This window comes from Podarcis melisellensis, assembly GCF_964234715.1.
Source record: "Podarcis melisellensis genome assembly, chromosome: 4".
NCBI classification, from domain to species: domain Eukaryota; kingdom Metazoa; phylum Chordata; class Lepidosauria; order Squamata; family Lacertidae; genus Podarcis; species Podarcis melisellensis.
The window spans coordinates 85,013,958-85,030,985 of NC_138531.1; the positions used below are offsets into that span (position 1 = coordinate 85,013,958).

The 17,028-nt window shown below is 42.1% G+C and overlaps 1 protein-coding gene across 1 annotated transcript; it reads left to right on the forward strand.

Moving 5' to 3' along the window:
- Positions 1-373: 373 nt before the first annotated feature.
- Positions 374-15,660, forward strand: LOC309369195 (stromelysin-1-like). Its single transcript, XM_081909962.1, is given in 11 exon segments — positions 374-524; positions 956-1,200; positions 7,889-7,957; positions 7,959-8,029; positions 8,121-8,240; positions 11,667-11,828; positions 12,519-12,672; positions 13,498-13,631; positions 14,232-14,391; positions 14,476-14,579; positions 15,108-15,660. Coding segments are annotated over 11 exon segments (1,431 nt in total). The 5' UTR covers positions 374-416; the 3' UTR covers positions 15,212-15,660.
- Positions 15,661-17,028: the final 1,368 nt, after the last annotated feature.

Below are 17,028 nucleotides of genomic sequence, written 5' to 3' on the forward strand. Positions count from 1 at the left end.
CACCTTCTTAGTAATTGCCAAATTAGGGCTTTTGAACTTAACAGACTCTGCCGCGTGTGTCACTCTGCTAAAAAGGACACCAGGCTCCACCTCTATTGAATAAACTGAGAATGATGCCATTCTAATTATTTAATTATTTGGAGGAAATGTCCAAGTCACTTTCTTGGTAGTGGCCAAATCAGGGCTTTTGAACTTAACAAACTTTGTGCGTGTCACTCTGCTAAAAGGGACATTTTCTGTGTTTGGCAACTCAACGGATGTTATAATGTTGTGAGTCATGCTTCTGTTGATTCTATAGAAAACCATGAAGTACTGGTATATATAGAGGTCCATTGGGAGCACATAGACACATCCATTGACAGAGAGACTGAACAGTTCTGGGACTCTAAGACTGGGACGCAGAAGCGAAAGAGACAATGAAGAGTTTCCTACTGACGATTGTGCTCTATGGAGCACTTTCGTGTGCTTTGCCCCTAATCCACGAAGCTGATCAAGTTGGAGAAGCGGACCTGAATTTTGCAAAGGTAATGTTCGATGGTAGCACAGAGGGGAAGCAGAATTCCACTAGCAGAAAAAGTAGTCAGTCACTAATTGCCTTGTGCAAAGTGGCACTCAGTGTAATGTTGTGCATGCTTATACACTGGAAAAATGCAGATTCCGACCTCTGCTCCTCCATAGCTGTGCTGAATGGGTTTGGGTAAAATAGACTGCAATTCTACATACAACCCTACATCCATACATCTTGGAGTAAGTCCCGCTGAACTGAGAAGACGTGCATAGGATTCACTGTTAATGTCCGTTAGCTTCAGTTCTTATGTCTGTAAAATGGGTGCAATTAGACAAATGACCTTCCTCACTGGGGGGAAAAGGTAGAAAGATCAAAATCCTACAATGTGAAATATTATATGTGAAAATAATTCTGCAACACTCAAATGCATCTGTTCTTCCCCTTCAGACGTACATAGAAAACTACTACCCTGATTCCACATCAACGCCAGTCGCAAGAAGCAAAAGGAGTGATGAGATTCCTGTTGACAAGTTACAACAAATGCAGAAACACTTTGGGCTGAGAGTGACAGGCAGACTGGATTCACACACTTTGGCGGCAATGAAGAATCCCAGGTGTGGGGTTCCTGATGTAGCAGAATACAGCACCTTTCCCGAGTCACCAAAATGGGGACGAAGAAACCTGACATATAGGTAAAGTTTCAAAACACTTGCCTGAATCGAAGATGTAACTTGATAATGCTTATTATTGGCTCCTGGCTGAGGAAGAAAACTTCTGTCTGGGGAGATAATGGAATGGATGATCTTATTTTTTTATTTTTTTATTTTTTAATATAATTTTTATTGGGTTTATAATATTCAAAATTCAAATTGCAAATACATGTTTCCATAGATCTAATGGACTCCCCCCACTGCATTCTCTGTAAATCCAAAACCTCAGCAATTTGTTGACTTATTTTAAACATAATAATATATCTTCCATTTTATCGTGATATCTGGTCTCTAAACATTTCAATCCAAATCCATTAATTTTTAGTTTCAACACAATAAAATTATTTCATTACATCACTTCTGTCTTGTTGTGCCTTATTTACCAATTCAAAAATTTACCGATACTGAAGCTGTACTTTCCTAGAGAGGAGCATTTTTTAACATTCATACAACTTATAATGCTTTTTCAAATAGTCCTTAAATTTTTCCCAAACTTCCTCCGTTTCTTCTTCTCCCGAGTCTCGAATTCTGCCAGTCATTTCAGCCAGTTCCATATAGTCCATCAGCTGCGTCTGCCATTCTTCCAATGTGGGTAGATTTTGTGTCTTCCAGTGCTTTGCCATCAAGATCCTTGCTGCTGTAGTAGCGTACATAAAGAAAGTTCTATCTTTCTTGGCCACCCTCTGGTCTACCATGCCCAGGAGGAAGGCCTCCGGTTTCTTGGGTACGGTAAATCTAAGCACCTTTTTTAGTTCATTATGTAACATCTCCCAGAAGGCCTTCACCTTCGGGCAGGTCCACCAGAGGTGTAGAAATGTCCCTTCCTCTTCTTTACATTTCCAACATTTATTATCAGACAGGTGATATATCTTTGCAAGCTTGACTGGGGTCATGTACCACCGGTATGTCATTTTCATAATATTTTCCTTCAAGGCACTACATGCCGTGAATTTCATTCCGGTGTTCCATAACCTTTCCCAGTCTTCAAACATAATGTTATGCCCCAAGTCCTGCGCCCACTTTATCATGGAGGATTTAACAATCTCATCCTGTGTATTCCATTTAAGCAGCAAGTTGTACATTCTCGAAATTAGCTTAGATTTTGGCTCAAGCAACTCTGTCTCTAGTTTCGATTTTTCCTCCTGGAAACCCACTTTTTTGTCCGCTTTAAAAACTTCCTGAATTTGAGCATAATGCAACCAATCTCGCACCTTGTTTTTTAACTTTTCCATACTCTGCAACCTCCATTTATCTCCAATTTTTTCAATTATTTCCCAATATTTAGGCCAGTGGGCCTCCATATTGAGTCTTTTACGTGCTTTGGCCTCCATCGGTGAGAGCCACCTCGGAGTTTTACTCTCCAATAAGTCTTTATATTTTGACCAGACCATAAAAATTGCCCTTCTGACAATATGGTTTTTGAACAATTTATGAACTTTAACCTTGTCATACCACAAATATGCATGCCACCCAAAAGCATTATCAAATCCCTCCAGGTCGAGGACATCGGTGTTCTCCAACAAAATCCAATCCTTCAACCAGCAGAGGGCTGCAGATTCATAATATAACTTCAAGTCCGGCAGGGCAAACCCCCCTCTTTCTTTCGCATCTGTTAGTATTTTAAACTTTATTCGGGGCTTTTTGCCCTGCCAGACAAATTTAGATATATCCCTCTGCCATTTTCCAAAACATTCCACCTTATCCACGATCTGGAGGGCCTGAAACAAAAATAGCATTTTCGGCAATACATTCATCTTTATAGCAGCTATTCTGCCCAACAAGGAAAGTTTCAGTCTTGACCATGTTTCCAAGTCTCTTTTGATCTCTGACCAACATTTCTCATAATTGTCCTTAAACAAATTCAAATTTTTGGAGGTCAGGTACACCCCTAAGTACTTTACTTTTTTAACCACATTTAGTTCTGTTTCTTTTCTGAACTCCTCTATTTCAGTAGTTGTCAAGTTTTTTGCTAAAACTTTAGTTTTTTGTTTATTCAGCTTGAATCCCGCCACCCGACCAAAGTCAGAAATTAATTCTAACGCTCTTTTAGTACTAGAGGCTGGCTCCTGTAATGTTAATACCAAGTCATCTGCAAATGCTTTCAATTTATATTGTTTCTCTCCGACCACAATTCCCTGTGCCAACCGGTCATTTCTAATCATGTTCAATAGCACCTCCAGGACTGAAATAAACAGCAGAGGAGATAGAGGGCACCCCTGTCGTGTCCCTTTTTCAATTTTGAACTCCTCTGTCACCACGTTGTTTACTATCAATTTAGCTTTTTGTTCTGAATAAATTGCTTCTATTCCATTTTCAAACCCCCGCCCTACTCCCATCCTTTCCAAATTTTTCTTCATAAACATCCAAGAAATGTTGTCAAAGGCTTTCTCCGCATCAATAAAGATCAACACCGCTCTTGTATTTGAATTAGTCTGTAAAAATTCCAAAATGTCAATGATGTTTCTTGTGTTGTCAAATAAATGTCTGCCTGGGAGAAAGCCTGCTTGGTCCTTATGAATCACTTCATTTAATACTTTCTTAAACCTGCTTGCCAAAATGTCTGCAAAGATTTTGTAATCCACATTTAGGAGTGAGATAGGACGGTAGTTTTTAAGTTGAGTTTTTTCAGTTTCTGATTTTGGTATCAACGTGATGAAAGCTTCTTTCCACGTTTCCGGTGCCTTCCTCCCCTCCATAATCTGGTTACAAACTTCCAACAATGGTTGTATCAATGAATCCTTCAATGCCTTGTAATATTTGGAAGTAAGTCCATCAGGTCCCGGAGACTTGCCCAGTTGGAGGTTCTGAATGGCGCATTCAATTTCTTGGATTGTAATATTACAGTTCAGGGTTGCTCTCATTTCCTGGGGTATTTTTTGTAATCCATTAGTTGTGACAAATTGGTCCACCTCCGAGCCTTTTTGTGGCCTTTGTGAATAAAGTTCTTTGAAATATCTCTGGAAACACTTTCTAATTTCCTCGGGTTTCTGAACCATTCTCCCTTCAATCTCTAGATTTGTAACTGTGTTAAGCTTTTGTCTCTTTTTCAGCTGCCAAGCCAACAACTTCCCGCACTTATTAGCAGATTCAAAGGATCTTTGTTTCATTTGTTTAATTTTCCATTCCACCTCTTGATTTATCAGTTTCGAATATTGTGCCTGGAAAAACTTCACTTCTCTCAATACTTCCTTTGATTTAGGCCTGGATCTCAGTTTTTTCTCTCCTTCTCTTATTTTCTCCAAAATCTTCTCCTTCTTTTCATTCCAGAGCCTTTTTTTAATCGTGTTCTGCTGTATTAGAAACCCTCTCATAACTGCTTTACTTGCGTCCCAGATTGTTCTTTTTTCCACATTTGTCTTTAAGTTTATTTCAAAATAATCCTTTAAAACTTTTTGGGCCTTCTTAACAATCTCCTGATCTCTTAACAAAGCGTCGTTCATTCTCCATCTGAAAGATCCGGTTGTATTTAATCTCAATTCCATTCTCAAAGCATTGTGGTCGGAGCAGGTTTTTGGGCAGATTTCCACTTTTCTGGTCTTAGGTGCCAGCCCTCTAGTTATCCATATTTGGTCAATTCGCGTCCATGTCATGTGGGCCTCAGAAAAGAAAGTTCCTTCTTTCCCTAGAGGGTTCTTGATCCTCCATATATCAATCAAATCCAAATTGTCAGTCATTTCGAAGAAGGTTTTTGGTAGTCTGCCGTCTTTCGTTATATTAGCACTTTGCGACTTATCCATATTCACTGAGGCGACGCCGTTCATATCTCCCAACATGATAATGTTGTTGTAATCCAAATAGTCCAGCATAGTCTCATGCAGCTTCTTGAAAAATTCCGATTTTCCATCATTTGGGGCGTATATTCCTAGAATTAAAAACTTTTCTCCTTGTGTCTGAATTTCAATTGCCAAAATTCTACCCTGTTCATCTTTGAATACGAATTTTGGTGACAAGTTCTCCTTTGCATATATCACCACTCCTCTTTTCTTAACTTTGTCCGATGAGATAAATTCTTGGCCTAACCTTTTGTTAATTAACACTTTTCTGTGGAGTCTTGTCACATGTGTTTCTTGCAGGCAAATAATGTCCAATTGTTCTTTTTTCAAAATATGAAATACTTTTCTCCGTTTTTCTGGAGAATTCCCGCCATTTATGTTCCAGCTGAGAAGCTGTAGAGACATCCTGGTCTACTTCTTAGATATCACAGTAGGGTGTCTAATTTGTCCTCCGTTCCCGAAGGCTGTGGTGCCGGTCCGCCTCCAGATGGTACGGGTCTTGGTGGTGATCCCGGTGGTGGAGGCCAAGAATCTGCAGCTCTCTTTTGGAGGTCCTCCTCGTTGTCGTGTAGGAACTTCTGGTGGTCCTCTGGTGTTTTAATTCTTACCTTCTTTCCTTTATAGGTGAATGATAGACCTTGAGGAAATTCCCACCTGTAAGGGATTGCGTTGTACCTTAACAATTTGGCCAAGTCTGTATATGAGGCTCTAAGGTCCAACAGATATTTAGGAATGTCTCTATAAATTTCTGCCCTTTTACCTTCAACTTCCAGAGATTTTTTAAAATGTTGGCCTAGTATCTTGTCTCTTTCCTCTCTTGTTCTCAAACAAACCAAACAGTCTCTGGACTTGTCTTTCTTAACCGATCTTCCCAATCTGAAGGCCGTCACAATTTTAAAGTCTTTATCTTCCTCAACCCCCCAAAATTTAGAAAACAACTGCGTCAAAAATTCCTCTAGGTTGCCCTGCTCCAGCTCTGGGACGGCCCTCAGCCTAAGATTACATTCCTTACTTTTCAGTTCCACCATTGACAGGTAGGCTTGCTGTTCTCCTACCTGTCTTTTCAGAGGTCTTACTTCCCCTTTGATCTCCTCCACCTTTTTGCACGCTTGCTCAGCTTTTTGATTGGCTTCCGCAGCTAATTTGTAGTTCTCCGCCGTAGCTCCTTGCAGTTTCTCAATAGCCTGAGTATGCTGGGAAACCTGATCTGTTAACTTACTGATAGTAGATGTAGCTCTGTCAATTTTAGATGACTGATCGTCCACCTTCTTATTCAAAAGTGCCAGTTGTTCCAAAATTTGTTTCAAGACTGGATCAGTTCCTCCAGTTGCCATATCTTCTGTTGCAAGCGTTTCAACTTCTTCCTCCTGCGCCGTCAGCACAGTTGGTACCGAGGATCTGCGTTGATGAATCAACGTTGTTTGAACAAGCTGCCCAGCTCTCTTATCTTTTTTCTTTTCTTTAGCTTCCTCAGCTAAAGCTTCCTTAGCTTTAGATGCTCTTGTTTTCCCTGAGCCACTCATTCCCCAGCTGCCTCTGTTCAAGGTCAAGTAGTCTTTCAATCCATGAGAAAGGCAAGTCCAGAATGTAAACAATTAAACCACAAAAAATCCCAATAAGGTACGGTTCCCAGACCTCAATGCCTCCGCAAATCCACTAGGGGGGGTTTTCATAAGAAAGAAAGTTTCTTTTCCACCATCAAAGTTCCTATTTCAACTTTTATAGTCCCCAAGTTCAAAAAGGAGGCTTTCAGATAGTTCTGTTTCAAAATAGTGCCACAAGGTAACGGAAAGGTTCCAATATCAGTATTAAAGCGATAGTGTATCCATCAATGCAACAATTTGTACTTAAGAAAAAGTTTCAGCAGCCTGACAGTACTCCTTTGCAACACTGGCAGTCCGATAGCTCGGTTATCCCCTTCAATTCCACGTCTCTTCACAATAGGGGGAAGAATCCTTAGCGCAATGAACCAACAAATTTAATCCTTCAATCTTTTTAATTTCTAGAAGAACACAGTCTGTTAATGCCCCTTCATACTAATTTCAAAGTCTCTTTTGAGCGCTTCAGCCCCCATCGGGCTCTTTGCTTTGCTCTGATTAGCAGGACCGGAAGGCGGACTTCCTGTTACTCGCCTCCCGTTTTCAGCCGAATTAAACGAATTTAAATCAATCTTTAGTCAATCTTTAGTACCCCTTACTCACGGGTAAATTACAGCCAATTCCGATGATTTTCAAGAAGAAAGGTCGACGCTCATCAGCAACAGCAGCGCGGCTTCACTTCCGCGAAAAGAGCGATGAACTCACAGCGCCGCTCCCCCGTTCACGTTCCGGAGCCTCTTACGAGGTCCCTTCCTCGTTTCTGGGGGGGCTTCTGGCACCCGCCGAGTCCCACGGCCGCAGGCTCGCTCTGCCTACGGTTTGTCTTGATGGGTCTCCGCTTTGCCGCAGCGGACGACCCTTTTTCGCGGAGCCCCTCTTCACACAGTAAAGAGGACCGCCATTGCCGTTTTGCGCCGCCTCCGGAAGTCCGGAATGGATGATCTTAAAGAGGGTATGTCTGGCCGGCTGTCTGGAAGCCTGATCAGGAACACACCAGACTGCAGATTTGGGGTAGTACAGATCCCACTTGCAAGCTACTGTTTTCAACTTGTATGCTGGGAATGCTGGGATTCCTTTGTCAGATCCGTAATGGCCTTTCCTAAAAGTTGGCTAGTCTACCATTATTGATTTTCCTGTGTAACACAGAGTTTAATTCTAGTCATCGTTGCATAATTTTAACGCATTTAGAAATACAAGGGGCAGGTATGTGGAGATGCTTTGTCTCGTCTTGCACACACACTTTGAAAGCTCTGTGAATATTCTTTCAAGCATGCATTCTTTCTACCGTGTGTTTCACAGTGTTCTGAATTACACGCCTGACATGGACCGCACTGACGTAGATGTTGCAATCGAGAGAGCTTGGAAAGTTTGTGACTCCCCTGACCTTCACCAGGGTTTATGGGAAACCTGCAGATATCAAGATCTCTTTCGCTGCTAGATGTAAGTAAATCACATGCAAGGAATTATAGTAGGTTTACCCAAGTTCCTGGCTGGGTGATTTATATATATGTTCTTTGATTTTTTTTTAAAGCTCATGGTGACAATATACCCTTTGATGGACCAGGTGGGCAGTTGGCTCATGCATTTTCACCTGCCTTTGGTGGAAGCGTCCATTTTGATGAGAATGAACCCTGGGCACGGGATTTAAAAGGTATTTTCATTGTTTTGTCTCAATATATTCTATTCACTTGCTTGTAATGACTGTCAAGGAAGCTTAATTACTTTTGCTGACAAACATTGAAACCCCAGCACCATTCATGTCCCAGGGGACTTACTCTAGAGTTTTAAAATAGTATCATTGTTATTAAGAATGACATGCAAAAATACGAACAAAAAACAAATGTTGGTCACCAGCAACAAAGCAAAATGTCGTCATGATGTGTACAAGGCAGAAAATAATAGCAGCATGTTTAGTAAAACAACCAAGCCAAAAATATGCATGAGGTACTGGGGGTCTGGGTTCCTCCAGATGACAGTTAATAAAAGAAATAAATATAAACTAATCCACATAATATTAATATATATATATATATATATATATATATATATATATATGCTTTCGTAGATTTTCACGGGTACAGGAATGCAGGTTTTGGTGTCCTCGGGTGTCTTCCCGTGTAAAAGTTGGGGTGTCTAGGCGACGTTTCGACGAGGTCTCACTCGTCATCTTCAGGCTGGTGCTTTCGGCTTCTTGTTACTGGAACAGAGCAGGATCTCAGTGTTTGAGACCACACCAGACCCAAACCCAGACCCTCTCCACAGATAAATTACAGACACCATCCAGTAGCCAAACCATGGTGGCACCTCCGGATGCTGCACCCCCCTGCAATCCCTACACAGATCTGGCTGACACAGGCCACAAAACCACAGCTCGCCCCTATACACGAAGCCAAGCCAGAGCACAACTAAGTGCAGTACAGCCATCTTCTCAGAAAAACTCTCCACAAAGTTCAAGAGGTCAAGACACAAAGACTTTAGCAACTAATCCACACCTAATGACCCACCTAAGTGGTACTCAGGATATCACTCAAGAAATCACTCAAGATATCCCTCAAGTAATTAAGGAACAAAAGAAGAAAAGGCACACTAGCCTGGGAACTTCCTCTCTGCCCAGAACATTGGAGGCTATACACCACACCCCCTCAACAGTATTTATAGGAACTCAAACACTGAGATCCTGCTCTGTTCCAGTAACAAGAAGCCGAAAGCACCAGCCTGAAGATGACGAGTGAGACCTCGTCGAAACGTCGCCTAGACACCCCAACTTTTACACGGGAAGACACCCGAGGACACCAAAACCTGCATATATATATATATATATATATATATTTCTCCATGCATCGCTCTACAGTGTTGCTAAAGTTTATCTGGCACACAAAGCAAGTCTTTTTCACACAGCTCAGCTATAGAATTTGCTGCTGCAAGATGCCACAATGGCCATCAGTGTGGTTGGCAAATTCATGGATGTTAGATGATTGGTGGCTACTAGTCTTCATGACTATGTTGCACCCCAAATTCATGGCTCTAATACCAGTAGCTGGGAATCACAAGTGCCAAAGGCACCGTTGCTCTTGAGTCATACTCGGGGCTTCTGAGAGACATCTGGAGGCTGATCTATTAGGGCAACTGGAGGGCTGCCTCTTCCAGGGCAAACATGCCTTCCCTTTGACTTACAACCAGGCCAGTGAGCGCCCCTGCTTTTCAGCTTCCTGCTCCTTAATCTCAGTGCCCTTGCAGAACTCAGCAGGGAGGTGGATGGGGACAACCCTAGAATTAGTTGGCTCTGCCTGCCATTGGCCCTAGATCCTTCTACTCTTGGCCTTTCTGCCTTCCAACCCACCACTGGGAGCATAGGATGTGGGTCTTCGGTCCTTATCCAATAGGGCACTTCTTGTGTTCATGACATTCATTTATTACACTCCACTTGAAGAAGAAGAAGAAGAAGAAGAAGAAGAAGAAGAAGAAGAAGAAGAAGAGGAGGAGGAGGAGTTTGGATTTGATATCCCGCCTTTCACTTCCCTTCAGGAGTCTCAAAGCGGCTAACAACCTCCTTTCCCTTCCTCCCCCACAACAAACACTCTGTGGGGTGAGTGGGGCTGAGAGACTTCACAGAAGTGTGACTGGCCCAAGGTCACCCAGCAGCTGCATGTGGAGGAGCGGAGACACAAACCCGGTTCCCCAGATTATGTGACTGCCGCTCTTAACCACTACACCACACTGGCTCTCACTTGCATATCATATTGCTCTCTGTCACATTACTGGTCTATTTGATTGGGGTTCTTGTATTTGCATTCTTTCTATGAGCTGCTTGGAGCACTGTTCGGTGGGATACAAACCTAACAAACAAATAATCAGGACTTGCATTGAAAGCAGTCGTTGCTGTAATGAAATCAGTGATAATGATCATTTTTGCAAGGACCACTTATGACCAGGAGAGTGATCTTTTAGCCCCTTCTGACTGCAAAGAATAGGAATGTGGCTGATGAAATTTAATTATGAAAAGCACCATTTTTGTCAATGTTAAAATAATAATAATAATAATAATAATAATAATAATAATAATAATAATAATACCCCACAATGCTCATTGGTACATCCTATGGACAGTTCTGTATATCCATAAATGGTATTAGTAAACTCACTCGGGTTATTTATAAGATTAGATTACATTTCCTTGTTTCTGGCGAAAGGGCAAGTGTGCTCTTTTTTTAGCATGTAGTTGAAATGGTTTGACACAGAAGGTTCCATGTGGAATCCCCAGCATCTCCAGAAAGGGATTGCAAAGACCCATCTGAAATCCCAAAGAATTGCTGTCCTCCTCCTCCTTCTTCTTCTTCTTCTTCTTCTTCTTCTTCTTCTTCTTCTTCTTCTTCTTCTTCTTCTTCTTCTTCTACTTTGGCGATCACTCATAGCTGAGTAAGATTGTGCCAGTGTGGTGTAGTGGTTAAGAGCGGTAGTCTCGTAATCTGGGGAACCGGGTTCGCGTCTCCGCTCCTCCACATGCAGCTGCTGGGTGACCTTGGGCCAGCCACACTTCTTTGAAGCCTCTCAGCCTCACTCACCTCACAGAGGGTTTGTTGTGGGGGAGGAAGGGAAAGGAGAATGTTAGCCACTTTGAGACTCCTTAAAGGGAGTGAAAGGCGGGATATCAAATCCAAACTCCTCCTCCTCCTCCCCCTCTTCCTCCTCCTCCTCCTCCTCTTCTTCTTCTTCTTCTTCTTCTTCTTCTTCTTCTTCTTCTTCTTCGTCTTCGTCGTCGTCTTCCATAAACATGGTTTAAACAATTCGTCCATAAGTGACTGTGGAGGCCAATTCTGGATCCACACGTCCTTCCACAGTGGGGACATTGGTTTCTGGGCGGGAGTTGGTCATGGTGTGGATTTGTCAAGCATGCCTTCCTCTTAGTACATTTCTCCCTTGCGTCCTGAGTTCGGGTGTCTTCAAAGCTCATGACACCTTTGGTAAAGGCTGTTCTCCAACTGGAGCACTTGCAGGCCAGTGTTTCCCAGTTGTCAGTGTTCATACTACATTTTTTTTTAAAAAAGATTTGCTAAACCCATTCCTGTTTCCTTTATAGGCACCAACCTTTTTCTGGTAGCTGCTCATGAGTTTGGCCATGTACTGGGCCTCAGGCATTCCAGCAATCCAGAGGCTCTGATGTTTCCAACCTACAGAAATAGAGACCTTAAAAATTTTGGTCTTCACACGGATGACATTGAGGGCATCCAGCAGCTTTATGGTAAGTACAGACTCCCAGACGATTATATGGAATGATGCCATGTAAGAGCACTGGCTTGGATCCTAAGGTCAGTTAGCTTAAGAATGTTCACAGAGAAGACTCAAATAGATTCTCTGGAGGATTTGGGTCGACCTTCAGAACAAGGTAGGACGTAGTAACAGGAAACATTATTTCCATGAACTCCCTAAAGTAGTCTTAGATTCTGAGGGGAATTCCAGCCCTCCCTGCAGGAACGCCCAACATGCCCCATCTATTTTGGATGCCCCCTCAACCCTCCAGAGAGATTTTTCAGGGGTACCATGGCTGTGGAATGGGTGGGTGAGAAAAACAACTGAAAATCTTTCTGTGAACTTTCTTATTTGGGGAGCAAATGATCGTCCAGACCACCTGATGTGAATTTGCAGAGCCAATCTATTATTCCATCTATTGTTGTATTTCACTGTCTTCCAATAAATTATTACTCATTATTATTATTACCATTTATTACCCAGCCTTCACCCTAAAGTCCCAGGATGGGTTTCAACAATTAATATCAAAACACAACATCAATAGTAAAACACAATATTACATGTGTTGTTTTTTTTAAAAAAAGTTTAAAGCAACTTAAAATGAAATCTCTTGCAATGCCTCTGAACTGCATATTCCAAATCCTGCTTGTTCTTCAATTCTTCTCTTTACCTCTTTTTCAAGGGCCCCCTGAAGGTGGGGATGACAATGAAGCCGGTGGTTCATCAATTAACCTCACATCCACAACAGAGGCACCAACCACAAAATGGTGTGACCCTCACCTGGCTTTTGATGCTGTTACTTCTCTCCGAGGGGAAATCCTGTTCTTTAAAGACGGGTAAATAATATCTAAACACTGAACTTTTTACGTTCTAATTCAAAGTCATGCCCCACCTCCAAGAACATTTCTACTCAAAGAGTACACTGCAAACACAATGAATCAGCAAGGACTTTTCCCTTACGATGCAAATAACCATCCATACTAAGCTCAACATACTGCTCATTAAATTCATTCAATATGCCCTCCTTGGTGTGTAAGGTAAGAACAATTGCAAATAGTACTAGTCAGTATTGACTGGGCATCCTGTAGTTTTTTGTGGTGGTTCTGGAGATGGCTTTGTCTAGGGTGGCTCCCAGGTTATTGAATGCTCTCCTTTCCATGGTGCATTTGACTCCATTTTTGGCTCTCTTTCTACAGTGGGTCAAGATGCCTCCTTTTTTACCCAGGTCCTTGAGGCTGGAAAATGATCTCTAGATGCTCCCTCTTCCTTTGCTGGTCTTTCTTTTTTCTATTTAAAATAGTTTTGATTGCTGTCTTAGTCATAATAAACATTGTATGGCTTGTTGTGGGTAACCTTCCCTGGGACTGCTAAAAATATGCATAATAAATAAATAGGCCGACAGGTAGGACTTAAACCTTATACACAAAACATTACCCAGAAAGAATTTTGATACAGTGAAAATAAGGAAACAGAGGGAATTGTCTTATACTGATTCCAGCCATTGGTTCACATAGCTCAGTATTGTCTACATTGACCAGCAACTGCTCTCCTGGGTTTTATACTGGGGGAGGGTCTTTTCCAGCCCCACTTGCATGCAAAGCTGATGATCTACCATGGAGCCACAGCCCTTCTTCTGTAAACATTCATATTGTCTCCCCCAGCTTTTTCTGGAGAAAGAATCCCCAGAGAAGAGATGTTGAAAAGGTTCCTATTTCTGCTTTCTGGCCAGCTTTGAGCAAAGGCATAGATGCTGCTTATGAAGTTAAGGCTGATGACCCAGTATTTCTCTTCAAAGGTAAATATTCCAAACATGAATAAACAGCAAGTAAAGGAGCTAAGAATGATGGAAGGAGCATCTTGCTATTAAGCATAACGACCAGTTCAAGAGGCTGGAGTTACAGAACGTTAATGACCAAATCCTAGCTGTTCAATAAGTTACACACTATAGCTACAAAGACTTTATTATTATTATTATTATTATTATTATTATTATTATTATTATTATTATTAGTGGTGGTGTAATATTGAGAACTGAAGCTACAAGGGGGGTGGATTTGAAACTGGACAGATTCTCTCATCTCTACCCAAGCAGATTTTTACTTCCTTTATCTCTTTTTTCTTCCATCATAGAACTCAAGGTTCTTTAAATAAGGTTGCCAGGTAGTTCCCCATCAAGGCACTGACCAGTCCTCAACTTGCTTAGCAGGACCAAAGGGATCACATCATGTGCCCTCAGTGTGCAGGATATTGCTTCCAAATCCCTATTGGCCTAAGCAGAAGGAATAAAATGGATTACGAATGGCCCTGCCCAACAATTGTCTCTGCAGGTTTGTTCCATCTTGATGGAAGGCTCTCTCAATCTCTTTTTTCCTTTTTACTGTCTTTTGGTTGACAGGAAGCAATTATTGGGCCACCAAAGGAAATACAATACAGATTGGTTTCCCCAAGAAAATTCACAGCCTGGGCTTCCCGAAAAGTGTTAAGACCATTGATGCAGCTGCTCATGACAGCAACTCAAAGAAGACATATTTCTTCTCGGGAAACCGCTACTGGAAGTAAGGGGAGCTTACCTATCTCATGTGGGACAATTCTGAACGTTCATTTAAATCAATGCATTCTCAACCCATTCATTTCTCTAGATATGATGAAGCCAAGAAGTCCATGGAAAAAGGCTACCCAAGAAAGATAGCAGCCGACTTCCAAAAAATTAGCTCCAAGGTGAACGCTGCTTTTCTGCATCATGGTAGGTGGATAACCATCTTCATTAAACAATCCCCCTAATCCAGTAGGACCATATATAGTTGTAATGGTGAGATAGAAGGACTTGACCACAGATGTGAATGTGGCAGGTTGCTCAACCACCTGAGCATCTCAGGACTGCTACCATAGCCATGGTCCATGCCAGGATCAAAAATGCAGAAGATGGAACAAACCTTAACCCCTGCCACAGCTCTGTTCAGAGAACGTATAGATTTGCAGAAGCAGAAAGGAAGGGGGTGCAGAACAGACCAATGAGGACTGGACATGCTCAGTGGCTTACTTCAGCAGTTGAGGAATAGGATATCTGGTGTGGGTGGGTGTGGAATGAACCATTGTGGGGGAGCAGGGGTGCTTGACTTAATGGAACACTGACTAAGAACATTCCACACTGAGGTATTTTGTAGGTTTTTGAGTTTCCTTCATGCAATCCACACTGAGGTATTTGTAGGTTTTTGAGTTTCATTCATGCATTCAATTCACAATTTTTACTCTTACTCCCTATTCTTTTTAGGACATTTCTATCTATTCAGCGGATCCAATCAATATGAGTTTGACAGCAAAACCAAAAAATTCCTCCGCATCAAGAAGAGTGACAGCTGGTTTGGGTGCCAGTGACACAAGACAAAGGAAAAAGTGATGAGGCCCAGAGGAAGGATATCTCTCTTGGTCTGGGCATCAGGCAATGCTCACTGGACACCATCTTTGTTGGCATGACTTGGTCTCTCCTGTGGTTTCATGAGCCATGGAACAAGCTGCATTTTGAATAAGGAAGTTCTAGTATATATTTGTTTTTAACCTATGGTAGATTGCAACTATTTAATGATTCTATGATTCTATTTTTATATTTTAAATATAATTTTTAACTCTGCTTTTATTTACAGTCTTAATGTTTGCTTTACTTTTTTGTAAACTACGTGAGGATTTTATTTAAAACTGAGCAGGACACAATTTTTTAAAACAAGAAAATAAATAGATATATTTAATATAAATTATTGCTGCAAACCATATATTTTTGTACAATACTGTGCAATGAAGTGATTTATTACTATTTTGGTCAAAGTTGCTGTTGCTATTATTGTTGTTGCTATCATTATCTACACTTCCCCATGAGAAGAAGAAGAGTTTGGATTTGATATCCTGCTTTATCACTACCCGAAGGAGTCTCAAAGCGGCTAACATTCTCCTTTCCCTTCCTCCCCCACAACAAACACTCTGTGAGGAGAGTGAGGCTGAGAGACTTCAGAGAAGTGTGACTGGCCCAAGGTCACCCAGCAGCTGCATGTGTAATCACTACACCACACTGCCTCCAGGACATGAGGCCCCAGGACAGGTTGCAACCGTTTAAAAATACAATATTTAAATCAGTTGAAACAAACAACAATCAAGGAAATAGGGTGGGTCCTGAAATATATCGTGTAATATATATATCTCATGGGCAAAAGACCTGGGTAAAGTGTGCTTTGAGCATATGAGAAAACTACATAACAAAGGTGTCAGATGCACCTCTATGGGGGAACACAATCTGTGGGAGGGAACTCCACAATTTAGGGGCCACCACAGAGAATGCCCTCTCCCTGGCTGCCATCCTGTAAACTTCTGAGGGCTGTGGAACTGCCAAGAGGGCACCTGAGAGGATTCATAGGGAAGAAGGCAATTTTTCAGATGGAGTGCCAACTCCAGGGGGCTGATTTTTTTGGGAGGACTCCATAATTTGGGGGGGAGGATCCCTCAGTGTTCCTTACCATCAGTGAGTGGAGGAGGCTGAGGGTGGAGCTGTCAAGCACAAGAGAGAAGGGGCCCCCACCCACAGCATTCGACTTCATCCCTGACTCCTCTCGAAATGTCATGTGACATCGCATGCTGCACACATGACATCACCCGGTCACCTCACTCTTTGGCGCAAGTTGGCGCTTTCAGATATGTGGGGCCGAAGTCATTTAGGCCTTCAAACAATAACACGAGCACCTTGAGTCGTGCCCAGAAATGACAATCAAACACTGTAACTGTTTTAGAGCAGGTATTATATGAGTTCTAGATGGAACCCAAGGCAGCAATGTGGCCGCTGCATTTTGGGCAAGTCATCTCAAGGGCAGTCCCATCTAAAGTGTTTGTAGCAATAATGCAGTATGGAAGTTACTAGAGTACAATGGCAGCTATACAGTGATATAGTTTACAACCATAATCCGTTCCGAAAGTCCAGTTGTAAACCAAAACAGGTTGTAACCCAAGGGACACACACTTCAGGGTTTGACGTGGTTGTAATCCAAAACGGTTGCAAACCAAGGTACCACTGTAATTGGAACTAGGCACTCCAAGACACCAAGACCACCTGAGTCTGAATCCAGGAGTTTTCCCAAGCTGCGAATCTGATCTTCCCAAGGGAGTGCAACTCATAATCCTCCCAGGGAAGTAGTATACCTCTACTGTACATG